The 27721-nt window shown below is 39.9% G+C and overlaps 1 protein-coding gene across 2 annotated transcripts; it reads right to left on the minus strand.

Annotated features, from left to right (window-relative positions):
• On the minus strand, positions 1–27721 carry LOC122139970. 2 transcript variants are annotated; one of them, XM_042740882.1, is made up of 7 exons: positions 27538–27721; positions 26109–26438; positions 25710–26030; positions 12493–12681; positions 12336–12383; positions 12195–12249; positions 1–91 (listed from the first exon to the last, which is right to left on the minus strand). In XM_042740882.1, exons 1-7 carry the CDS (start codon positions 27632–27634, stop codon positions 25–27), a joined length of 1107 nt encoding a protein of 368 aa, XP_042596816.1. In that variant the 5' UTR covers positions 27635–27721; the 3' UTR covers positions 1–24. The 2 variants fall into 2 exon arrangements, with proteins under 2 accessions (XP_042596816.1, XP_042596817.1); XM_042740883.1 differs by lacking the exon at positions 1–91 and adding an exon at positions 11685–11758.

Consider the following 27721-nt stretch of genomic DNA (forward strand, 5'->3'; position numbering starts at 1 on the left):
AAAACAACAAAACAGTCATTTATTTCACAGCATTCTGTTGTCATAAATGTTGTCTGGATTACAGGCAGGAGCTTCTGTTTGTTCACACCAGCTGTTGGGAGATAAAGTAAAAAAAATTCATTTGGTGGAAAAAAGTAAATAGTTTGAATCATGAGCACATTTGCATATGTATACATGCTGTACTATATGCACTATAGTGCTTGCTCATGCTATAAAGTGAGATCATAAATTCTACAAAACTCTTAAAATAGCAATGGAAGCTACATACACATAGCATATATTGTTATACAGTAGTTTATAAAATTATGCCAGTCAAGAAATGCACACTGGAGAGGAAGTGCAGTATTACATTTGGCATGTTTCACTTTTGTTGTGAGTGTGTTTATATGAACTTTGAAGTATTTAGTAATACATATAAATTAGTTCAAACCAGTATGATGTGACTTTATCCTAGCTTAATTGTTAACATTTGTATGTAGTTCAGGACAGATATCAAATGAATGATTTCACTACTGCATTGCCGTAACTTACATGTGGCCATAGTTTGTGTTACGTTGAACTAAAGAATACAAAGGCACATCCAACACTGCAAGAAAACAAACTTTTATAAAACACACTTCATCAAGCATATTACACATATTTTGTATAAGGATGTACCATGAATATCACTTACCTCCTGAAATGTCAGAATAATACACGGAAGACTGACAGTGCAAATCAACTACAAGACACAAAAATAAGTACTTTACCATCTGATCAATTTATCATCATAACAAAGTTACAGTATTTCAGTTTCTTTATTGCAACACACTCAGAAGTTGTGGACTTACTTTGGCTGTCCATTTTGCATCTTCGTTTTTTGAAATACACAATGACACAGATGGTCAGTGATATGAGGACACACAGAGACACTACTGTGGTCATCACCACTACTGTTGAATTAGTTATCGCTGTTTCACTCTCGTAATTGTTGTTGTGTTCAGTCTGAACAACCGTACTGTCCTCTGGGGTTGGATCATCTGTGATCATTAGAGAAAAGATAAATGAACATCATCATCTGAGCCAGTCTGATTAACTTATTTTTTTATCACGCACATGAATTCTGGTATTTGTCTTTTGAATAGTGATATAGTGGAAAGTGTTTTAAATGTCAAGTGTTTTCATTTTTTCAAGTTGTTATTTTGCAGCCTTATGCTTACTCTCAGGCCATCCAAGATATAAATGAGTGTATTTCTTCATTGCAACAGATTTGGAGAAATTTAGCATTAAATGACTTGCTCATCAGTTGCTGTCAGAACATTTTGAATAGATTTCTCCAAATCTGTTCAGGTGAAGAAACAAACTCACATAGGCTACAGTACATCTTGGATGGCCTAAGGGTAAGTGAATTTTCTATAGTTTTATATTTCTGGGTGAACTATACCTGTAACTCAGTACTTAGTCAAAGCATCTTCTGCAGCAATTACAGCCTTAACGGGAACCTATTATGCCCTTTTTTACAATATATAATATAAGTCTCAGGTGTCCCCAGAATGTGTCTGTGAAGTTTAAGCTCAAAATACCCCATTTATTATATATATATTTTGAAAATTCCTGTTTTGAGTGAAGGCAGAAACATGCTGTTTTCATGCATTTCTCATTAAATGCAAATGAGCTGCTGCTCCTTGCCCCCTATTCCAGAATAGAGCTGTGCCTTTACAGTTCACTCAGGGAGGGGTCTCTGCTAATATGGCAGTGTCTGTCAACAGTCAAAAGCAGGGTTTGTAAAATGTGACGTCACATTTTATGGATTATGTGAAAGGCTTGTGAGACACTGCTTATGATTTGTGGGGATTTAAAAAAAGGTGGTGGCCCTGGAATGATGTGACAGGTTTGCACTCCTAGATTTGGGGATTTTCTGCCAATCTTCTCTGCAGATCCTCTCTGTCCATGTCAGGTTGGAGCGGGACTACAGCGGACAGCCCATTTCAGGTTTCTCCTGAGATATTTGCTTGGGTCCAAGTCCAGTCTCTCACCGGGCCACTCAAAGATATTCATGACGTTTTGGATTGTCTTGGCTGTGTGCTTGAATGTCCTGTTGGAATGTGAAACTGTGGCCCAGTCTGAGGTCTCTGATCCAGGTTTTTATTAAGAATCATTTATCATCTTTGTATTTTTGATACATTTAGCTTTTCTTCTACCCTGAATAGCTCAACAGTCTCTGTTGCTACAAAAACACCCATCTTGAAAACGAGAAACTTGTTTCTTAAGAGTCCTTTAGCTGTTTTTCATGTGTCATACACTGAGAAGAAGCTTCTGTCTGGCCATTTTGCCAGAGAGCTCAGATCAGTGAAGTGTTGCAGTGATTTTCACATATGATCTGTGAACCCAACCGGAGTGATTGTCATGTCATCTTGGCTTTCTTCTTACCAAAGTTCTTCTCCCCCCATTTGCTCATTTTCGGATGGGCTACCAGCTGTAGAAAGTGTCCTGGTTGTTCCAAACTTCTTCCATTTACGAATTTATGGAGGCCACAGTTTTGGAAGCCTTTAATGCATCAGATCCGTGTTGTAACACAATTGTGTTTCTGTTCTGATATGCATATTCAGATATATATATATATATATATATATATATATATATACATATATATATATATATATATACATATATATATATATATATATATATATATACATATATATATATATAAAAGTCAGGGTTCGATTAACTTTGACATAGGTTATTGCGTGTAGACTGATGTGGGGAAAAATAATTTAAAAGCATTTAATTAAAAACGGTTTGAATTCTTACTACCGAATAGGGTCTGCATCCACTGTATAAGCAAAATAAAAACAATTTTTATAGTACTAAATGTGTCTAAAATATATTTAGACAGTAATACAAATGTTAACTCAAGCTTTTTTAAACATTCACACATTCATATTATTGTATAACCAAACAGATATTAAAACCCAGTGGTTCTCAAAGTAGTTTTTGGTCGTGCACTGACATTCAGTGCTGCTTTCTAATATAACTTCTCTAATCACAAGCTGTAATCACCACAACATGACTTAATTTTAATCTAAACCTTAACCTCAATCTTTACTTACATGTTTCAACATATTTACTGGATTACCATACCCAAAACATAATTTTGACTAACCCATCACCACAGGTCACATTTTAATAGCAAAACTTAGTCTTTCAAATGAATCAGTGTCTGTCAGAGAATCTGCATTGAGGCTTTATAGGGTTAGAAATATTGCATTCCAACACACCTTTCAGCAGCAGCTTCACTTCATAGCAGGTTTTTTCATTCACGCTGCATCGATACCACAATTCATCAGTGCAGACTGCTTCTTTTATAAGCAGAGATCCGTTAGCTAGTTTTTTCGCTCTCTCATACAGAGGCTTTGGGTGTTTCTCTGTGTCGCTTGAGGGCTTGTTTGGTGGCCGATACTGAAATATATCTGTTGATTGATGACCAGTAATGACTTTCCAAGTGACTCGTTCAGTTCTGTTTTGTAGAGGATGTTCAGAGCATGGCAGCAACACTGAAGAGCCTGGTGTTGACTGGACACAGTCCAAAGTTTTACACTCTGAAATCAAAGAAACATACTACATTACAATAGGTTACCTGGTGATTATTTGCTTGTTTCAGAAATTTGCATTCTTACCTTTGACCCTCAGGTTAAATGTAGTTGCATGAAGGCAGTCCTGATCCTTGTAGACCTGACAGTCATAAAAGCCATCATCAGATGATCTGATGTCTTTCAGATCAAGTGTAACATTTCCAGCATCTTTCCTCACAGACCATCTCTGGTGCTCTGATGCTGGAGAGATGTCTGGATTTATCAGGATGACTTTATCTTGGTTTTTCTTGTGTAGTTTGACTGTCAGAGACTCCAGCGGGTGGGTTGTGGTCAGGCAAGAAATAGTCATGCTGTCACCCTGAACACAGTTTATGTTCAACTGATGAACCTGCTTGCAGCGTCTCTGTGTCGCCACTGAAAGGAAATGAAGAGTAAAATTATACATAAAGCACTGAGAGAACAGAGACGTGAAAACCACCACATCGCTGACAGTAACAAACAGCATTTACTTTTTATTACGAGTAACTTGTAACTTTACTTCTTTAACTGGTTCTTCTTCTACATGCACCAATACATTTTAGTGAAAGGCTACACTAGTTTTTTTTCACTAGTTTGTAAATTAGTGTAGTAAGGTGTGTTCAGCAATGTTTAGTAAAGCCGTGGGTAAAGTGGGTAACTTGTCAGACTTCCAAAAAGGGCAAATCATGCAGGAGTGTCTGTAACATTCAAAGAAATGAAAAGTAGTCAAAAAGTGAAAGTGAATGAAAGCGACTGTCGAACACTAAGAAGGACAACTGTATGACTAAACAACACAGAACTACTGCAGCAACGGGACAGAAAACCTCAGGATTCACACTGAGGACATGTTTCCACAAAATCTAAACACAGAGAACTTCATAAAGCAAACATCCATGAAAGAGCAAAAACAGCTAAAACTTTAATCACGGACACTGATGCTAAAATGGGGAAAAGATGGTGTCATAATAATAAGCCTGGACAGTTGGAGAACTGAGATAAACTTCATCATCTGCCCTGCCAGACAAATCTCCTACCTAGAATATCAAACCACTGTGGATAGTTTTGAAGAGAAGTGTGAGAAGATGATTCACTGATGCTACTGATGTTTTGATAGACAACGTTTGACTGCAGAGACTAGTCCAAATTTGTATAAATCTGTTTGAAGAAGGTTGGAGGCTGAATTAAAGGCAAAGGGTTGTAAAACAACTTAGTAAATAAATACTGCCTATTTCCCAGGTGTTCACATCTTTTTTTCTAGCTCTAACATATATAAGAACGAAGAGGATTAAAACAAAAAAAAACATATATACATTTTCTACAGATGTATCGTCTATACTCCCTTTGAACCAAAGAAACCAGTGATGTTGTCAGTGTAATAATATTTAATTGGTTGAGTAATGAAACTTTGCACACCAATGTTTATTAAAACAGCCCAGTAACATTTTCTTCCTTTAAAAATGCATTTATTTTTATACAAAAAAAAAGGTTAACAGCAACTTCCAAATTCCAATTCCACTACATAACATATGAATGACAACATTTGACGTCATATTTACACACCTGTAGTACATTATTTTGTGTGGTGGTTAAATGAATTTGACTTCATATAAAATACACTTACCTTTGCATTCTGATAAACCTGCTATTAGAAGATACAGGAGTTGGAAATGTGAAAGTGTAAAACTCGTCATCGTATACAGACACTCGCTGCAGGACAGCTGAACTCTATATAAGCACAGGCAACATCACTTCACTTTCACAGAGTTCTTTTCAGCTACTCTGAATTAAATGCGGAAGTAGGAAATTATGGTCTACTCCTGTGCTCTTTTAGAGGCCTTATATTAGAAAGCTGCTATTTCAAATTTGAAAAGATGGAAATATAAAGACCAAAAACTCCCCAATTACAGACACATTTCGAGTAGCTCACTGCAAAACATTTGAATATGAGCACCGGCCACAAGACCTTTTACTTTCACACAGTTGTTTTTGAAGTGCCAAAATATGAAATGTGATCTATGTAAAATGTGAAAGACGTACAATTTTGCACATTTCAAATCAATCAGCTACATGATTTTGATATTATAAAAACAAGCGTTCATTCAGGCTAACATTTTTTACCTAACATGTTGTGGGTTGTGAAGGAAATATGCGGAAGTAGGAAATATGGTCTAATTCTGAGTGATTATAGATACGTTCAGTGTGCTTTTGTAGGCGAGTTTTCAGATGTCATATTTGCAACTTATAAATCTTATAATAGCTGATGTAGGCTATTAGAAAGCTGCTGTTAGATTTAGAGGATGGAAATGCAGTATGAAGACTAAAAACACTCCATCAAATAGTTTTATTTATCTCACAGCAGAACAACCGAATATTAGCACAGCCCACAAGACTTTTTACCTGAACACGCTTGTTTTTGAAGAGCTGAAGTAGGAAATGTGATCTGTGTAAAATGTCAGACGTGCAATTTTGCACACATTTAAAATCACTGAATCAGTCAGCTACATGAGTTATTTATTATGAAGATAATCTAATAGTGCAAATAATTTTCAACAAATTTAAAGAAATAAACTGTCTCTGTAAACACCTATTGAAAGCTATGGAAGCCCATTTCTGCTACGTCAGAAAAAAATGAATGCCTTAAAAAGTCAAAATTATGACATACTTAAGTCATAATTACGATATAAAAAGTTAAAATTATGATTTACTAAATCGAAATTATGACTTTAAAAGTCAGAATTATGAGATAAAAAGTTGAAATTATGATTTACTAAATCAAAATTATGACTTAAAAAGTCGAAATTATGAGATAGGACTAAAAAGTCGAAATTATGTCTTACTGAAGTCATAATTATGAGATTATTATGACTTAAAAGGCGAAATTATGACTTTTCAAGTCGAAATTGACTTGATGACTTTATAAACACATTGGTCACAGGAAAGTGGTCTATAATGATAAACGGGATATTCTGAAATGAGTGAATTTGGCTTAAAACAGTTTGGAAGGCCAAGTTCAACACAAACCATACTAATAAAGCATATAGCATTATTTACAGACAAGCAGAATATAGCCCATAATATGAGCCCAACGCGCTGAGCATGTCAACAAGCAGAATCACTGAGAATAAGAGGAACGGCAAGAACAGAAAAAAAGCGTAGAGGTAACCCAACTACTTACAGCCACACAGCCTTAGATGAAATCAGGATCTCACCAGAGGATGATTAAACAACTGCAAAAACAGAATTACCATATTCACTTATTGCAAACCAGTTTGGGTTTATTTCTTTCATATGGTACATGTACAAAGGTTGCTGACGTCTGTTAACATTATGGTGATTAGTGTTCATTTTCATTGGGCACTTGGCCATTGACTTTGGTCGAATTAACTCTTGTTTCAGCAATTGTAAAAATTGCACGCTATTACTATTTTCAGTAATATTTAATGGACCTCACTGCACTGACATACCTTTTTCAATGTGCACTTTTTGACATCAGTGACTGACAGCTGGATTTTGACATATGTGACTTCCCAGATAAGTATGAAAATCTTTAAAAACACACTTTTGGTTTTGAACTTTCAATATCAAGTTGTTATTAAGGGGTCATATGATGTGCTTTCGATTTTTCCTTTCTCTTTGAAGTGTTACAAGCTCTTGGTGCATAAAGAAGATCTTTAAAGTTGCAAAGACTAAAGTGTCAAATCCAAAGATATATTCTTTATAAAAGTTAAGAGTCAACCACGCCCTCCTAAAACAGCTCATTTAAACACGCCCCCACATGTCTACATCATGATGTAGGAAGATTTGCATAACACCGCCCAAATGTTCACGAAAAGAAAGAAGGCATAACTTTTATTCTCGCTGTTGCCACCGCCACCATGTTGTGGAGATGCTGTGTGTTTCATTGTGAAAAAAACTACTACTAAAAGCGAAACTACTTTGTTTGGCCTTCCAAAAGAGGGCACAACAAGAAATCAGTGGTTAAGTTGTATTTACAACACTGTTCCCGAACAGTTCAACCCAAACATTCATATTCAGCCTACAATGCGTCCATTGCACAATGGCTGTTTCTATAAAGTGGGGCAGTTCCAACTTTGCAAGGACAGTCTGGCGCTTCTGACTCACAGGCTTGTTGTTTGTTGTTTCTCCAATCACAAATGCAGACATGGTTTTATGTTTACATAGCGCGATATGCAACGCAACACGTAAAAAGACAGTATAAGTCATTATAATCAGTAATTATGTCCCCACTGGATGCACCAATTGCCTCATTTGTAATGGTTTTTTGGGGTTTTATCTCGTCTACTGATGTCCACATATGTCCAAATTGAACTGAATTGTTTAAAACGGTTTGCGTTTCCAGTACGCACTAATCCACAAATTACTTAAGTTATTCAGTTTATAAACGTGCCTGACACTCTCTCTCATGCAAAATAAACCAATATCCTGAGTTATTCACTTATTCCTAACAGTACATTGACTGAACTGCTAAAAGAGAACTGATGATGGGATGTGCACAAGCAGAGCAGCTGGACTGAGTCTTATCCTGCTGGGAGACGGCATCACAGTATGGTGAGGGGCGTAACATTTCCATCACACACTTAATGCATTCGGCCAATCACAACACACTGGATAGCTGGCCAATCAGAGCACTCCTCGGTTTTCAGAATGATGAGGTTTGTAAAAACCGTCGCGTTTCAGAAAGGCAGGGCATAGAGGAGAAACAATAATGTACATTATATGGAAAATAATGTGTTTTTTGAACCTTAAACCACATAAACACATTGAATTACACCAAATACACAAAATAATGTTCTTTTTAGCAACGTCATATAACCCCTTTAACTGTCCCTATACCAGCATTAACCAGCACTATATCAGCATAAACCAGCCTAGATCAGCACTATAGCAGCATAAACCAGCCTGGACCAGCTTGGAATCCAGCAGTGCCTTCATCCACCTGCCTCTTCAGAGCCTTCACACGCAGAGTCAGCTGAAGAAGCTCACATACATTAAACACACAAACACTCTATGGGTGCATTCTTCACCTGTTCTCTCTGCTGTTTTCTTAGAGTCATGTTCAGCTCTTTTAGTTTCCTCTCCAACCGCTGCTGAGAGGATCGACAGCACAGAGTTCTTCTCTCTGCAAAAACACATACAGCTATGTGCTTGAACCTCAGGGCGCCCTGAACTGTGTCGGGAGTTGTCTTATAATCTATGATTGGTCAGGTACTGTGTTTTAATGTGAAATGTTGCATGGCTCAATGACAATGATTTGCCATGGGTCTGAGCTGCCTCACTCCTGTTTACATTTGTTGAACTTGTAGATTTTAAGCCTTGCAAACTTGTTAAAGTTAATGTTGAAAACATTGTCAAAACGACTGATGCAACAGTTCGACAAAATACGTTGAAAATGATAAACAAATCAGTAATGTTTTGCATTGTTGCAACTGTTTTACAGAAAGAGTATTTTTATCCACTTTATTTTTAACACAAGAGTTAAATGGATATGGCCATTATTACCTTGAATATACAGTACGAGACTTACAGTGTCATTTGCTTCAATTTATTTCAGCTGTACTATAACAGTCCATTATGCTGCAAAATAGTATTTAACATGTTATTTTAATTTATGACAGCCATAACCCAGGGATGATACAGAAGTTATATAATAAAGGGAATAACTTATAAAAATTAAAATATTAATAAAGGGGTCATTGGATGCTACAAGCACTTTTACAAGTTGTTTGAACTGAAATTTGTATTGGCAGTGTGTGTACACAACCACCCTATAATGATAAAAATCCAACCAGTGGTTTTTTTTTTAATCTCGTTAAATCATTTCCCCTTTCTCAAATCGAGACAATCTCAGATGCCTATCTGTGTGATGTCACACAGACAGGCCCCTCCCACGATTGTTTGATTGACAGTAGCGTTTCAGCACAGTCTGGACTGGTGTCTTAAGGCCCCGGTATACTTCAAACGAAGTTCGTGTTCATTCTTCGTTTGGGGGCAAAAAGAAGTTCGAAAAGGCTGAGCAACCTTATACTGTTTCTGATCTTTCCAACACCCCCGCGCTGCTGGAGGCAGGGTGTAGATTAATGTAAACATGACTCGCAATGCTCGCACTTATGCCCTAAACACAACAATGATGAAATGATGACCTGTAGGCAAACTTGGTGTGAGACGGACACCAATGGTCAGAATATCATATAGACAATAGAATGATGATTAGCAGCAGTTCAGAGTCATGTATCATGTTTGCAATACAAAAGAACCATTCCATTTCCATAATCAGCCTTTTATGGGAAGTGTGAATGTCTCTTAGTCTGAAAACTTTGATGTGGAACAAATAGTCATCTCGAATGTCTCTTAGTGAATGTCTCTTAGTCTGAAAACTTCGATGTGGAACAAATAGTCATCTCTAACACAAACCTGTTTGTTACTTTATTTTATCAGTGTTCATTTATTTTATTAAACTGGATAAATTATTATACCTTTTTATATTTCATGTGGAGTCATGATAAAACCAAAAGTTTATTATTGTATGTTCTTTTGGCATTTCATTTATTGTATACCTTTTAAATTCTCTTATTGGAAGAACAACAGCAGCAATAGCAGCAGTATGGTGTAACATTTATTTGAAACACATGTATTTGGTACTTGCTACCTTATATCTTTATTCTTTCTTTTCATTCTTTTCATGGCTTTGGAAAATTTACATCTGATGTTTCTCTATGTCGCTTTTTGCATAACTCTGGGTCGTCAGCACCAAGCTTTGTTGAAATTTCTTTCTAGGAATTAAATGATTTCTCTGAATCTTTGAATTCTCTCCTCGAGCGATCGTACAGGTGCGGATATATCTGTGGCAGCTCATCTGTTCGACACTCCAGATTATTCATGTTGCTAGTGACTAGGAGATGTTATTCTCCTGAATGACCTCCGTTGAATAAGAAATAAACCGAAAGAAAACCTCTCACGTCAAAGAAGGTGGAGTTTCAGAACACACCCACAGACTGCGTAACCGCCACATACCAATGGAAGCTCAAAGGTGTTTAGGACCCAAAACGAACTACCCCAGAAAGTTCACTTTGGTCAGCTGTTTCGAACTGCCGAAACAAACTCAAAACGAACTTCGTTTTGGCCTGATTTTGGTCAAAATGACGTCATATCAGTTCGTTCTTCAATTCCGTTTGAAGTATATCGGGGCCTTTGCCTTAGACCCACCCTGAGTGAGCTGTCATCAGTCCGCCATTGTTTCACCGCCAGAGCAGATGTAGACAAGAATGTCTCCTATGTGATTGAGGTGTTTTGTTGTTGGATGTAATAATGAACACAGTAGTCGTCATTTACTCCCGACATCCGAGCCGCTGAAGATGCAGTGGATTATGTTTGTTTTTGAAGGGAATGTGTCCCCAATCTACCTAAATGTGTTTATGTTCGTGCGAATCATCCGTGATCCAGCTTCACCTCCAGAAGAAGTGAGTATAAGGTTTTTTAATGAATCTTTGCAAACCGCCTTTCCTAATAATGTGCTAATTAGCAAGTCTCACGATGAATGCAGCTAAAGTAAACAGTCCCTCAGAGAAGGCTCGAAGAGAGGGGTGGGGTGAGCAGAGCTCATTTGCATTTAAAGGAAAATGCTACAAAACAGCTTGCTCTGAAAAGAGCTGTTTTTGACAGCTTAAAAAGTGTGTTGTTTTACACTATTATTGAGAAATTTTAACCAAACTAAACTATGTTACAGACTTTTCATTAAGACCCTAAAGAATCATATCAACTTGTGGAAAATTGGCATCCGATGACCCCTTTAAAGAATATTGAAATTACTCTCCCTCCACTGAAAATTCATACCACCAAAACTTTAAATTTTCATATAGAAGAGTAAAAAAATCATAAAAAAGAACATTTATATGAATTGTGAAATGAGTGTAGTAAAGTCTGTTTATAGCAGTCCCTTTACAGCAAGGTCCTCTAGCTGTCCATACATTTGTATAAAATTATATTTACATTATATTGTTTTATTTGGTAAAATGATAGCTAGAAAAAAAGTCATACACATTTAAAAAAAAAAAAAAAAAAACAATTAAAATCATTTATTTCACAGCATTCTGTTGTCATAAATGTTGTCTGGATTACAGGCAGGAGCTTCTGCTTGTTCACACCAGCTGTTGGGAGATAAAGTTAAAAAAATTCATTTTGTGGAAAAAAGTAAATAGTTTGAATCATGAGCACATTTGCAGATGTATACGTGCTATACTTATATATAATGCTTGCCCATGCTATAAACTGAGATTATAAATTCTACAAAACTCTTAAAATTGCAATGGAAGCTACATACACATAGCATATATTGTTATACAGTAGGTTATATAATTATACCAGTCAAGAAATGCACACTGGAGAGGAAATGCAGTATTACATTTGGCATGTTTCACTTTTGTTGTGAGTGTGTTTATATGAACTTTGAAGTATTTAGTAATACATATAAATTAGTTCAAACCAGTATGATGTGACTTTATCCTAGCTTAATTGTTAACATTTGTATGTAGTTCAGGACAGATATCAAATGAATGATTTCACTACTGCATTGCCGTAACTTACATGTGGCCATGGTATGTGTTACGTTGAACTAAAGAATACAAAGGCACATCCAACACTGCAAGAAAACAACTTTTATAAAATACACTTCATCAAGCATATTACTCATATTTTGTATAAGGATGTACCATGAATATCACTTACCTCCTGAAATGTCAGAATAATACACGGAAGACTGACAGTTCAAATCAACTACAAGACACAAAAATAAGTACTTTACCATCTGATCAATTTATCATCATAACAAAGTTACAGTATTTCAGTTTCTTTATTGCAACACACTCAGAAGTTGTGGACTTACTTTGGCTGTCCATTTTGGATCTTCGTTTTTTGAAATACACAATGACACAGATGGTCAGTGATATGAGGACACACAGAGACACTACTGTGGTCATCACCACTACTGTTGAATTAGTTATCGCTGTTTCACTCTCGTAATTGTTGTTGTCTTCAGTCTGAACAACCGTACTGTCCTCTGGGGTTGGATCATCTGTGATCACTAGAGAAAAGATAAATGAACATCATCATCTGAGCCAGTCTGATTAAGGTTTTTTTTTTTTTTTTTTTTTTTTATCACGCACATGAATTCTGGTATTTGTCTTTTGAATAATGATATAGTGGAAAGTGTTTTAAATGTCAAGTGTTTTCATTTTTTCAAGTTTTTATCTTGCAGCCTTATGCTTACTCTCAGGCCATCCAAGATATAAATGAGTGTATTTCTTAATTGCAACAGATTTGGAGAAATTTAGCATTACATGACTTGCTCATCAGTTGCTATCAGAACATTTTGAATAAATTTCTCCAAATCTGTTCAGGTGAAGAAACAAACTCACATAGGCTCCATCTTGGATGGCCTAAGGGTAAGTGAATTTTCTATAGTTTTATATTTCTGGGTGAACTATACCTGTAACTCAGTACTTAGTCGAAGCATCTTCTGCAGCAATTGCAGCCTTAACGGGAACCTATTATGCCTCTTTTTACAATATATAATATAAGTCTCAGGTGTCCCCAAGATGTGTCTGTGAAGTTTAAGCTTAAAATACCCCATTTATTATATCATTTTGAAAATTCCTGTTTTGAGTGGAAGCAGAAACATGCTGTTTTCGTGCATGTCTCATTAAATGCAAATAAGCTGCTGCTCCCCGCCCCCTTTTCCAGAATAGAGCTGTGCTTTTACAGTTCACTCAGGGAGGGGTCTCTGCTTATATGGCAGTGTTTCACAGTGTCTGGTTTGTGTATCCCTGGCTGTCTCACTTCCCCATATCGTCACCCCACCTTAGGAGCCACATTTCCCACAAGCCTTGTCTGTACTCATCACTGTTCATTGCATTCAGCTGTTCCCACTTACATTGTTTGCACCTGTCTATATATACCCGGTTTGTTTCTGTCATTGTCATGGAGTCCTTGTTTAATTTCACTCTGGTATTTTTGTTCATGTTTCTTTTTTTTTTGGACTGCTCACCTAGTTTTTGACCTTTGCCTGGCTGGATTATGATTTTGGATTACCCTTAATAAAACACTGCTTTTGGATCTACCTGTTTGTGTGCGTGTCGTGACAGAAGGACTCCATCCTGCCTAGATCCAGCGGTGTGGGATTTCGTATCCGTTCCCCAGTCACCATGGAAGAGCGGAGGGGGAGACTCCTGAACTTAACCACCCTTCGTCAAAGGGGGAGTGAGGTGGGTGGCCTTGCGCAATTGTTTTGGACCATGGCAGTCGGGTTGGGTTATAATGATGCAGCACTGAAAGACTTTTTTAACAATTGCCTGGATGACCCTTTGCCTCAATGGGAGATGAAGGGGCTGGAGATCCTGGACTTTTGGGGGTTCACCAATTACCTGCAGTGCTCAGTGGGATACATCGACCACACCTGTGTCTCCAGACAAGATTGCCGCCAGCCCAGCACCACTGCACAAGATGGCCGCCAGCCCAGCGCCACAGCACAAGATGGCCAAATCTACACCTGTGTCGCCAGACAAGATGGACGGGTTTGTGGCTGGGTCTGAGGAAAAGGTGCCACCGACTCGCCATCATAGAAGGTGGAGGAGGAGGAGACAGGCATCTACCGTTTCCTCAAAGCCCGGAGGACGTTCCCGAGCAGCCTGGTGCCATCCCGGAGGACGTTCCCGAGCAGCCCGCTGCTGTCCCGGAGGTCGTCCCTGAGCACTCCGCTGCCGTCCCGGAGGCGGTTCCCGAGGCCAAGGCCGTTCCCGATGTGGTGCCCGAGACCGTTCCCGATGTGGTGCCCGAGGAGATGCCCGAGGCGGAGGCCGATGTGGTTCCTGATGCGGTTGCCGAGGCCGTTCCAGAGGCCGAGGCCGTTCCCAATGCGGTGCCCGAGGAGATGCCCGAAGCAGAGGCCGATGCGGTGCCCGAGGCGGTTCCCAAGGCCGAGGCCGTTCCCGATGCGGTGCCCGAGGAGATGCCCGAGGCGGAGGCCGATGCGGTTCCTGATGCGGTTGCCGAGGCGGTTCCAGAGGCCGAGGTCGTTCCTGATGCAGTGCCCGAGGAGGTTCCCGAGGCCGTTCCCTATGCAGTGCCCGAGGAGGTGCCCGAGGAGGTTCCCGAGGCCGTTCCTGATGCGGTGGCCGATGCCGTTCCCGATGCGGGGCCCGAGACCAAGGCGTTTCCAGAGGCCGTTCCCGATGCAGTGCCTGAGGAGGTGCCCGAGGCAGAGACCAATGCGGTTCCTGAGGCCGTTCCCGATGCAGTGCCCGAGGCGGTTCCTGAGGCCAAGGCGGTTCCTGAGGCCGAGGCGGTTCCTGAGGCCGAGGCGGTGCCCGAGGTGGTTCCCGAGGCCGAGGCGGTGCCCAAGGCCGTTCCCGATGCGGTTCCTGATGTGGTGCCCGAGGCCGAGGCCGAGGCCGAGGCCGTTCCCGATGCGGTGGCCGAGGCCGTGCCCGATGCGTTGGCCGAGGCCGTTCCCAATGCAGTGCCCCAAGCCGAGGCGGTTCACGTCTCCACAGGCCGTCCAGAGCACCTTCACGTCTCCACAGGCCTTCCAGAGCACCTTCACGTCGCCGCAGGGCCTCTGGAATGGCAGGTTCCGTTCTGGCCGCTCAAGTGGCGGGCTCTTCCCTGGCCATCTGCACAGCCTGCTCCTCACTGGCTTCCCGAATGGCAGGTTCCGCCCTGGCTGCTCAAATGGCGGATTCCTCCCTGGCCGTCTGCACAACCGGAACTGACTGATCCCCCGTGGCCACCTGAACTGCCTGGTCCCTCGTGGCCCCCTAAACTTTCGTGTCCACCCTGGTCCCCTGAACTGACTGATCCACCTTGGCTACCGGTGGAGCCATCGCTGCCTGTCCCTGTCCCCTTACACGGGCCTGGCCCTCTAAGGAAAATCCCAAATTCAGTATCTCAGAAAATTAGAATATAACTTGAGACCAATACAAAGAAAGGATTTTTAGAAATCTTGGCCAACTAAAAAGTATAAAAATGAAAAGTATGAGCATGTACAGCACTCAATACTTAGTTGGGGCTCCTTTTGCCTGAATTACTGCAGCAATGCGGCGTGGCATGGAGTCGATCAGTCTGTGGCACTGCTCAGGTGTTATGAGAACCCAGGTTGCTCTGATAGTGGCCTTCAGCTCTTCTGCATTGTTGGGTCTGGCATATCACATCTTCCTCTTCCCAATACTGCTGGCCAATTAAGAACAGGGATACCATGGTCTTTAAACCAGGTACTGGAAGCTCTGGCACTGTGTGCAGGTGCCAAATCCTGTTCGAAAATTAAATCTGCATCTCCATAAAGTTGGTCAGCAGCAGGAAGCATGAAGTGCTCTAAAACTTCCTGGTATATGGCTGTGTTGACCCTGGACCTCAGAAAAAAACAGTGGACCAACACCAGCGGATGACATGGCACCGCAAACCATCACTGACTGTGGAAACTTTACACTGGACCTCAAGAAATGTGGATTGTGTGCCTCTCCTTTCTTCCTCCAGACTCTGGGACCCTGATATCCAAAGGAAATGCAAAATTTACTTTCATCAGAGCACATAACTTTGGACTACTCAGCAGTAGTCCAGTCCTTTTTGAAGCGAGACGCTTCTGACGCTGTCTGTTGTTCAAGAGTGGCTTGACACAAAGAATGTGACAGCTGAAATCCATGTCTTGCATACGTCTTTGTGTAGTGGTTCTTGAAGCACTGACTCCAGCTGCAGTCCACTTTTTGTAAATCTCCCCCACATTTTTGAATGGGTTTTGTTTCACAATCCTCTCCAGGGTGCGGTTATCCCTATTGCTTGTACACTTTTTTCTATCACATCTTTTCCTTCCCTTCACTTCTCTATTAATGTGCTTGGACACAGAGCTCTGTGAACAGCCAGCCTCTTTTGCAATGGCCTTTTGTGTCTTGCCGTCCTTGTGCAAGGTGTCAATGGTCGTCTTTTGGACAACTGTCAATTCAGCAGTCTTCCCCATGATTGTGTAGCCTACAGAACTAGACTGAGAGACCATTTAAAGGCTTTGCAGGTGTTTTGAGTTAATTAACTGATTAGAGTGTGGCATCAGGTGTCTTCAATGTTGAACCTTTTCACAATATTCTAATTATCTGAGATACTGAATTTGGGATTTTCCTTAGTTGTCAATTATAAACATCAAAATTAAAAGAAATAAACATTTGAAATATATCAGTCTTTGTGTAATGAATGGATATAATATACAAGTTTCACTTTTTGAATGGAATTAGTGAAATAAATCAACTTTTTGATGATATTCTAATTATATGACCAGCACCTGTACATACACTAAGTTTATTGTGTCTTTAAACAAAAAGAAAACTCCAGATGATTCCATTCTGAGCTTAAGAAGCTTCTGATAGGTTAATTGATTCCATTTGAGTTAATTGGTGGCACACCTGTGGATGCATATAAAAGCACACCTCAAACACAGAGCCTCTTTCTTTGACATCATGGGAAAATCAAGAGAAATCAACCAAGACACCAGGAAAAGAATTGTGGACCTCGACTTGTGTGGCTCATCCTTAGGTGCAATTTCCAGATGCCTGAAGGTCCCACGTTCATCCGTTCAGACAATAATACGCATGGAAATGTACAACCATCATACCGCTCAGGGAGGAGACGGATTATGAGTCCCAGAGAGGAAAGTTTTTTGGTGCGAAATGTGCGAATCAACCCCAGGACAACAGCAAAAGACCTTGTGAAGATGCTGGCTGAAACTGGTAAGACAGTGTCATTATCCACAGTAAAATGAGTCCTGTACCACCATGAGCTGAAAGGTTAGTCTGGAAGGAGAAAGCCATTACTTCAAAACCACCATAAAAAAGCCAGACTACAGTTTGCAACTGCACATGGGGACAAAAACCTTAATTTCTGGAGACATGTCCTGTGGTCTGACGAAACAAAAATTGAACTGTTTGGCCATAATGATAAACAGTAGGAGGAAAAAGGGTGAAGCTTTGAAGCCTCAGAACACCATCCCAGCTGTGAAGTATGGGGGTGGTAGTATAATGTTGTAGGGCTGCTTTGCTGCAGAAGGGACTGGTGCACTTCACAGAATAGATGGCATCATGAGAAAAGAAAATTATGTAGATATACTGAAGCAACATCTGAAGACATCAGCCAGGAAGTTAAAGCTTGGGTGAAAATGGGTCTTCCAAATGGACAATGACCCCAAGCATACCTCCAAATTAGTTACAAAGTGGCTTAAGGACTGGACGGCACTGAAAAGGGGACTGCGAGCAAGAAGGCCTACAAACCTGACCCAGTTACACCAGTTCTGTCAAGAGGAGTGGGCCAAAATTCCAGCAAACTACTGTAGAAAGCTTGTGGAAGGATACCCAAAACGTTTGGCCCAAGTGAAACAGTTTCGGGGCAATTCTACCAAATACTAAGGAAGTGTATGTATACGGATGACTTTGATGAAAGTGATAAAAATACATAAAAATTCTCCCTCGCTCGATTCTGACATTTAACAAATGCAAAAAACATGTTAATATTTATTGATCTAAAACAGAAAATGTGTACTCTGATTTAATGTATGACAGTAAAGAAATAAAAGTTTTTTTTGTGTTTTTTTTTTCTGAAGTGTATGTAAATATCTGGTTTCAACTGTAAATGTTTCAATACATTTATTGGATTACCATCCCCAAAACATAATTTTGACTAACCCATCACCACAGGTCACATTTTAATAGCAAAACTTAATCTTTAAAATGAATCAGTGTCTGTCAGAGAGTCTGCATTGAGGCTTTATAGGGTTAGAAATATTGCATTCCAACACACCTTTCAGCAGCAGCTTCACTTCATAGCAGGTTTTTTCATTCACTCTGCATTGATACCAAAAATTATCAGTGCGTACTGCATCTCTTATAAGCAGAGATCCGTTTGCTAGTTGTCTCGCTCTCTCATACAGAGGCTTTGGGGGTTTCTCTGTGCTGCTTGAGGGCTTGTTTGGTGGCCGATACTGAAATATATCTGTTGGTTGATGACCAATAATGATGTTCCAAGTGACTCGTTCAGTTCTGTTTTGTAGAGGATGTTCAGAGCATGGCAGCAGCACTGAAGAGCCTGGTGTTGGATGGACAGAGTCCAAAATTTTACACTCTAAAAACCAAAGAAACATACTACATTACAATGGGTTACCTGGGTATTATTTGCTTGTTTCAGAAATTTGCATTCTTACCTTTGACCCTCAGGTTAAATGTAGTTGCATGAAGGCAGTCCTGATCCTTGTAGACCTGACAGTCATAAAAGCCATCATCAGATAATCTGATGTCTTTCAGATCAAGTGTAACATTTCCAGCATCTTTCCTCACAGACCATCTCTGGTGCTCTGATGCTGGAGAGATGTCTGGATTTATCAGGATGTCTTTATCTTGGTTTTTCTTGTGTAGTTTGACTGTCAGAGACTCCAGCGGGTGGGTTGTGGTCAGGCAAAAAATAGTCATGCTGTCACCCTGAACACAGTTTATGTTCAACTGATGAACCTGCTTGCAGCGTCTCTGTGTCGCCACTGAAAGGAAAAGAAGAGTAAAATTAGACATAAAACACTGAAAGAACAGAGACGTGAAAACCACCACATCGCTTACAGTAACAAACGGCACTTACTTTTTATTACGAGTAACTTGTAACTCTACTTTTTTTTAACTGGTACTACTTCTACATGCATCAATACATTTTAGTGAAAGGCTACAGAAGATAAAAATAAATGTTGCAACTATCTCTCTTTTTTTGTCTATTTTCACTAGTTTGTAAATTAGTGTAGTAAGTTGTGTTCAGCGATGTTTAGTAAAGCCGTGGGTAAAGTGGGTAACTTGTCAGACTTCCAAAAAGGGCAAATCATGCAGGAGTGTCTGTAACATTCAAAGAAATGAAAAGTAGTCAAAAAGTGAAAGTGAATGATAGCGACTGTCGAACACTAAGAAGGACAACTGTATGACTAAACAACACAGAACTACTGCAGCAAAGGGACAGAAAACCTCAGGATTCACAATGAGGACATGTTTCTACAAAATCTAACCACAAAGAACTTCATAAAGCAAACATCCATGAAAGAGCAGAAACTGCTAAAACTTTAATCACGGACACTGATGCTAAAATGGGGAAAAGATGGTGTCATAATAATAAGCCTGGACAGTTGGAGAACTGAGATAAACTTCATCATCTGCCCCGCCAGACAAATCTCCTACCTAGAATATCAAACCACTGTGGATAGTTTTGAAGAGAACTGTGAGAAGATGATTCACTGACGCTACTGATGTTTTGATAGACGACGTTTGACTGCGGAGATTAGTCCAAATTTGTATAAATCTGTTTGAAGAAGGTTGGAGGCTGAATTAAAGGCAAAGGGTTGTAAAACAACTTAGTAAATAAATAATGCCTATTTCCCAGGTGTTCACATCATTTTGACTAGCTCTAGCATATATAAGCGGCCTTATGTCTCACATGGGACGAAGAGGATTAAAACAACAAAAAAAAGCATATATACATTTTCTACAGCTGTATCGTCTATACTCCCTGTGAACCAAAGAAACCAGTGATGTCAGTGTAATAATATTTAATTGGTTGAGTAATGCAGTTGAAACTTTGCACACCAATGTTTATTAAAACAGCCCAGTAACATTTTCTTACTTTAAAAATGCATTTATTTTTATACAAAAAAATGGTTAAAAGCAACTTCCAAATTGCAAGTCCACTACATCACATATGAATGACAACATTTGACATATTTACACACCTGTAGTACATTATTTTGTGTGGTGGTTAAATGAATTTGACTTCATATAAAATACACTTACCTTTGCATTCTGATAAACTTGCTATTAGAAGATACAGGAGTTGGAAATGTGAAAGTTTAAAACTCGTCATCGTATACAGACACTCGCTGCAGGACAGCTGAACTCTATATAAGCACAGGCAACATCACTTCACTATCACAGAGTTCTTTTCAGCTACTCTGAATTTAATGCGGAAGTAGGAAATTATGGTCTATTCCTGTGCTCATTTAGCTCACACAGTTGTTTTTGAAGTGCCAAAATAGGAAATGTGATCTATGTAAAATGTGAAAGACGTACAATTTTGCACATTTCAAATCAACCAGCTACATGATTTTGATATTATAAAAACGTGATAATATATTCAACATATTTAAAGATATAAACTTGGCCAGAAAGTATTAAAATGTTTGGTGTAAACTGTTTAGTACTGTTGCTGTCACTGCTGCTGTCAGTATTGTCACTTGTATACTTGTTTTCAAATGTGAAAAACGTCTCTAAGTTATGCGTGTAACCATGGTTCCCCAAAGAAATATGATGCTACGTCAAAACGCCTTCAGCGTGACCACGCTCTTAATCACGTGTGTAATCAGTCCAATGTATGGGCGAGACATCACGGGCGGGGTGACGTAGATCCACCACTTAGCATAAGCTTCTCCTGGCCAGAGGCCTCAGCCTCTGCGCAGCGCAGAGGAAACATGTAACTAGTGGGTCTCTCCTGAAAGACCGACCACTGAGAGGGGTGTGGTAAGCAGCTAGGGCCACCACGGGAACCTTCAAGTGGAGTGGGATAACCCTGTGGTAAACCGTACCTGCAAGAACTCCAGCACTAAACCAACTGGGCAGTTAACTGGGTCGAGCTGGCAGTTGCTGCATTAAGAAGTGAAGGTTCACGTCAAGGAGTACAGTTTCCTTGTGGAGGGAGCTCTGGACTGGTCTGGGTGAGTTGAGTTGAGAGACTGGAACCTATGAGCTGTGCCCCCTCAGGGGCCACATCCACAGTTTCAAAACTCCGGGGTGGGGGGAAGGCCTGAGAGAGGAGATCCCTCCTGACGGGTATCTCCCAAGTAGAGCCATTGAGAAGTGAAATCAGGTCCAAGAATCATACTCGGCCCGGCCAGAATGGGGCTACTAAGAGAAGACGGACCACATCCCGGCGCACTTTCTCCAGAACTCCCGGGAGCAGAGCAATCGGGGGAAAGGCGTACAGACGAAGCCTCGGCCACATCTGCACTATGGCATGCAGCCCAAGCAGAGCTGGATGTGTGAGGGAGAACCAGAGTGGACAGTGCGAGATCTCTTGAGTTGCGGAAAAGTCCACTCGAGCCGGGCCGAACTCCCTCCAAATCGGCTCCACCACCTCGGCGTGGAGCCTCCATTCCCCAGGCCTCGGCCCCTGCCTCGACAGGATGTCTGCTCCCTGATTGAGATGCCCAGGGATGTGTACTGCTCTTAGCGAAAGGAGTTTCCCTTGGGCCCACACAAGGATCTGGTGCGCCAGCCTGTAAAGGGGGCGCGAATCCAGACCTCCCTGGTGGTTGATGTAAGAGACCACTGCTGTGTTGTCACATATGATGGCCTCTTAGGTTTGGGAGAAAGTGTTTCAGTGCCTGAAACATGGCCAGCATCTCCAGGAGGTTGATGTGCCACATGAGATTGCGGCCATTCCACAGACCGCGGGCTGGGCGGCCGCTCATGACCACTCCCTAACCGGTGAGGGAGGCAAAATAGAAATGACACACACAGAGTGCTTGCTAAATGAAAGAAGCTGCCACTGTATCCACCGCACATGCTTTTAAGCTCCCTGGTCCCTGCATCACCCTGGCTGTGATGTCTCGCCATACATTGGACTGATTACACACGTGATTCAGAGAGTGGTCACACTGAAGGCATTCCCAAAGCATTTCGACGCAACTCGAGTTCCTGAAGTGGAACTGCAATTATCCCTCCCCCCACCACCACCACGCTCCTCCTCCTCTTCAATAGATATTGCTAAGTTATTTAAGTACATATAGGGGGCCATTGAATATTGTGTTTGACAGCTGATTTGAGGGAAGACCATTAGTGAGGGAGGTTTGGAAAAGTAAAGACCTTAAGAGATTAGAAATGTGAGCAGTCTGGACACTCCAGTATTTTGAGAGACATACACTGCCCTCTGCAGGCCTCAGTGAGCATTGCACTATAAAATAATAGACTTCATACAGAGGTTTAAGTGTGAAAGGTGGTGGAATAGATGAGAAGGTGTAATGGGAATCAGAGGAACAGTGGAGCAGTTAGAAAGAGATAAGGGGAGAGGAAGATTTAAGAAAAGAGGAGAGGAGAAATGTGTAGAGTGGAGGGCATTGATAGTAGAAAGAGCAAAAGGAGATATTGTAAGAAGACGTACATAGAGAAATTGGACAGCAGGGTGGGAAGGGGTGGGAGGAGAGGTAGAAGGTGAATTTCAAATGAAATCAGTATTACCTAAACTGACCATGTAAGAAAATCATGGCCTCTCCTTCAGAGAACCTGGCAAACAGATCTAAAGAGTTTACAGTCCACTTAAAAGTATTATACTATGATTGTTGACAGTCCACAGTAGTCCTTCTGTTCTTTTAATGTCCAAAAATTATTCAGAATTTAAGGAACAAGAGCATTATTGACATTGTGGTACATGGTGATATATATATATATATATATATATATATATATATATATATATATATATATATATATATATGTATACACACACACACACACACACAAAATTTAAAAAATGGTAAAAAATGGTAGTTAAATTTAATTTTGAATTGTTTTATTTCTTAAACTGAGACATACAAAAAGCATTGTCATGTAACAGAAGCAGTGTGACAGTTGATTTTAAGCAATAATTTTCAATAGATTGGGAAGGATCAGCGATACCTGGCGCTTCTTACTCACAGCCTGTAAGTTTCGTATTTAAAGAATTTGCCACTGAGGATTCAAACGTGAGTTTTGAGCAGTACAGAGTAGGCTTGTCGTTTGTTGTTTCTCCGATCACAAATGCAGACATGGTTTTATGGTTACTTGGCACGCTACTCTACGCAACGCAATGCGTAAAAAGAAAGTATAAGTCATTGTAATCAGTAATTATGTCCCAACTGGATGCTACAAATGCCTCATTTGTAATGGGTTTTATTGTTTTTTTCTCGTCGCGCCGGGAGACTGCATCACAGTATGGTAAGGGGCGTTACATTTCCATCAAACGCTTGGAAAACTATTGCACGCTTGAGGCATTCGGCCAGTCACAATGCACTGGATAGCTGGCCAATCAGCATACACCTTGCTTTTCAGAATGATGAGCTTTGTAAAAATCAACACATTTCAGAATGGCGGGGCATAGTAGAACAACAATAATGTACATTATGTGGAAAATGTGTTTTTTTCAACCTTAAACTGCATAAACACATTGCATTACACCAAATACACAACATAATGTTCTTTTTAGCAACGTCAGGTGGTCACGGTTCCTGTGTTTTGTTCAACTAAAGGACTCAGCGGGACATCAAACCCTGCAAAAAAAAAAAAAAAACAAAAAGACTTTTATTAAACAGCTCATCAAATATTGAACAAGGATTTACTATGAATGTCACTTGCCTCCTGAAATGTTGGAATAATATACAGTAGACAAGCAGTTCAAATCAACTAAAAAATACAAAAATAAGTACTTTACCACCTAGTCATTTTTTACATCATATAAAGTTACAGTATTACCAAGTGTCTTTCTTTTTAACATGAGGACTCTAATCAACATGATGGCATGATATGAACTTTAATGTCACTCATTTGAAATGTAATATGAAATATGAATATGAAATGTCACTCATTTGAAAGAAAACAACTGCAAAATGAGCAAATGTAAGATACGTATAAACTCTGTTGTTTTTTTTCAATAAGCCATTATTATGATTTAAAATATGCTGTTAAAGAACAATGTTCAACTTTTCAGGACTTCTCTTGACTTACTTTTGCTGTCAATTTTGGGCCTACATTTTTGGAAATAGAGAATGATACAGATGGTCAGTGATATGAGGACACACAGAGACACTATTGTAGTCATCGAAACTATTGTCAGATTAGCTGTCACTGTTTCACTCTTGTCACTGTTATTGCCTTGAGTTTGGCCAGCCGTACTGTCAGCAGCTGGGGTCGGAGCATCTGTGATCACTAGAGAAAAGATAAACTTATATGAAGATCAGTCAGTTTGGTTAGGTCCTTTTAATCACACACACCACTTCAGGCACTTACCTGTAGGTAATGATGTTGTGGAAAGTGTTTTCAGCGTCATTGGATAAACTGCTTTAATCAAAATACAAACAACTTTTACAGTATAAAATATATATAAAATTTCATACATATTTAGACAGTAATGCAAATGTTAAAGCTACGTTTTCCAGCGGGTATAAAAACATTAACCTTCAACAAAGTTTGTTTAAATATTCACACATTCATCTCATCTGCTGTATTACCAAACAGACACTTTAACCACATGCTATAATCACCACAACATCATTTTAATCTAAACCTTACCTAAACATACTTTACATATTTTATCATGTTTATTACCTTGAAAATCAAAAAATACTTTGACTAACCTGTTTCACTCTCATCAGTGTGGCCAACCATACTGTCAGCTGGGGCTGGAGCATCTGTGATCACAAGTGACAAGATAAACTTATATGAACATTAGTTTTACTGACATGTTTTACTATATTTATTAACATAATATTTCAAAAATACTTTGACTAACCCATCACCACAGGTCACATTTTAATAGCATAGTTTAACTTAATCTTTCAATCTAACCAACGTCTGTGTAACGCCACGCCAGCAGAGGGAGCCCTCGCCCGAGTACTGACTGTGTGCCGCTCCCTCTGCTTCACCTGTCATTTCCTGTTTGGTGGACATTTAAGCATGGCCTTAGCCATGTTTACTTTGCGAAGTATTGCCAGCCTGTCTGCCTTACCGAGCGTTATTCCCATGGCCATTGTTTGCCTTCTTGTGTATGATCTTTGCCTGGTTACCCTGTTTTCTGCCTTTTGGATTGCCCACTGTTTTGTTGCCTGGATTGGACTGCCTATCTGTGTATGTACCCCTACCTGCCTCACGTTTCTGGTTCACTGTCTGCTGTTTTGGATTTGTTTGCTGTGGATTTCATTAAAACACTGCACATGGATTCTAACGCCGCCTCAGCGTCCTTATAGTCTGTCAGAGAATCTGCATTGAGGCTTTATAGGGTTAGAAATATTGCATTCCAACACACCTTTCAGCAGCAGCTTCACTTCATAGCAGGTTTTTTCATTCACTCTGCACTGATACCACAATTCATCAGTGCGGACTGCATCTCTTATAAGCAGAGATCCGTTTGCTAGTTTTCTCACTCTCTCATACAGAGACTTTGGGGGTTTCTCTGTGCTGCTTGAGGGCTTGTTTGGTGGCCGATACTGAAATATATCTGTTGATTGATGACCAGTAATGACTTTCCAAGTGACTCGTTCAGTTCTGTTTTGTAGAGGATGTTCAGAGCATGGCAGCAACACTGAAGAGCCTGGTGTTGGATGGACAGAGTCCAAAGTTTTACACTCTGAAATCAAAGAAACATACTACATTACAATAGGTTACCTGGGGATTATTTGCTTGTTTCAGAAATTTGCATTCTTACCTTTGACCCTCAGGTTAAATGTAGTTGCATGAAGGCAGTCCTGATCCTTGTAGACCTGACAGTCATAAAAGCCATCATCAGATAATCTGATGTCTTTCAGATCAAGTGTAACATTTCCAGCATCTTTCCTCACAGACCATCTCTGGTGCTCTGATGCTGGAGAGATGTCTGGATTTATCAGGATGTCTTTATCTTGGTTTTTCTTGTGTAGTTTGACTGTCAGAGACTCCAGCAGGTGGATTGTGGTCAGGCAAGAAATAGTCATGCTGTCACCCTGAACACAGTTTATGTTCAACTGATGAACCTGCATGCAGCGTCTCTGTGTCGCCACTGAAAGGAAATGAAGAGTAAAATTAGACATAAAGCTCTGATAGAACAGAAACATGAAAACCACCACATCGCTTACAGTAACAAACGGCACTTACTTTTTATTACGAGTAACTTGTAACTTTACTTCTTTAACTGGTTCTTCTTCTACATGCACCAATACATTTTAGTGAAAGGCTACAGAGGATAAAAATAAATGTTGCAACTATCTCTCTTTTTTTGTCTATTTTCACTAGTTTGTAAATTAGTGTAGTAAGTTGTGTTCAGCGATGTTTAGTAAAGCCGTGGGTAAAGTGGGTAACTTGTCGGACTTCCAAAAAGGGCAAATCATGCAGGAGTGTCTGTAACATTCAAGAAAAGAAAAGTGGTCAAAAAGTTAAAGTGAATGAAAGCGACTGTCGAACACTAAGAAGGACAACTGTATGACTAAACAACACAGAACAACTGCAGCAAAGGGACAGAAAACCTCAGGATTCACAATGAGGACATGTTTCTACAAAATCTAACCACAAAGAACTTCATAAAGCAAACATCCATGAAAGAGCAGAAACTGCTAAAACTTTAATCACAGACACTGATGCTAAAATGGGGAAAAGATGGTGTCATAATAATAAGTCCTGGACAGTTGGAGAACTGAGATAAACTTCATCATCTGCCCCGCCAGACAAATCTCCTGCCTAGAATATCAAACCACTGTGGATAGTTTTGAAGAGAAGTGTGAGAAGATGATTCAAGTGGCCTTATGTCTCTTGTGAGACGAAGAGGATTAAAAAAAAACATATATACATTTTCTACAGCTGTATCGTCTATACTCCCTGTGGGAACCAAAGAAACCAGTGATGTCAGTGTAATAATATTTAATTGGTTGAGTAATGAAACTTTGCACACCAATGTTTATTAAAATAGCCCAGTAACATTTTCTTCCTTTAAAAATGCATTTATTTTTATACAAAAAAAGAAAAAAAGGTTAACAGCAACTTCCAAATTGCAAGTCCACTACATCACATATGAATGACAACATTTGACGTCATATTTACACACCTGTAGTACATTATTTTGTGTGGTGGTTAAATGAATTTGACTTCATATAAAGTACACTTACCTTTGCATTCTGATAAACCTGCTATTAGAAGATACAGGAGTTGGAAATGTGAAAGTGTAAAACTCCTCATCGTATACAGACACTCGCTGCAGGACATCTGAACTCTATATAAGCACAGGCAACATCACTTCACTTTCACAGAGTTCTTTTCAGCTACTCTGAATTTAATGCGGAAGTAGGAAAT

Source organism: Cyprinus carpio, chromosome B16 (genome assembly GCF_018340385.1).
Source record: "Cyprinus carpio isolate SPL01 chromosome B16, ASM1834038v1, whole genome shotgun sequence".
Classification (NCBI taxonomy): Eukaryota; Metazoa; Chordata; class Actinopteri; order Cypriniformes; family Cyprinidae; genus Cyprinus; species Cyprinus carpio.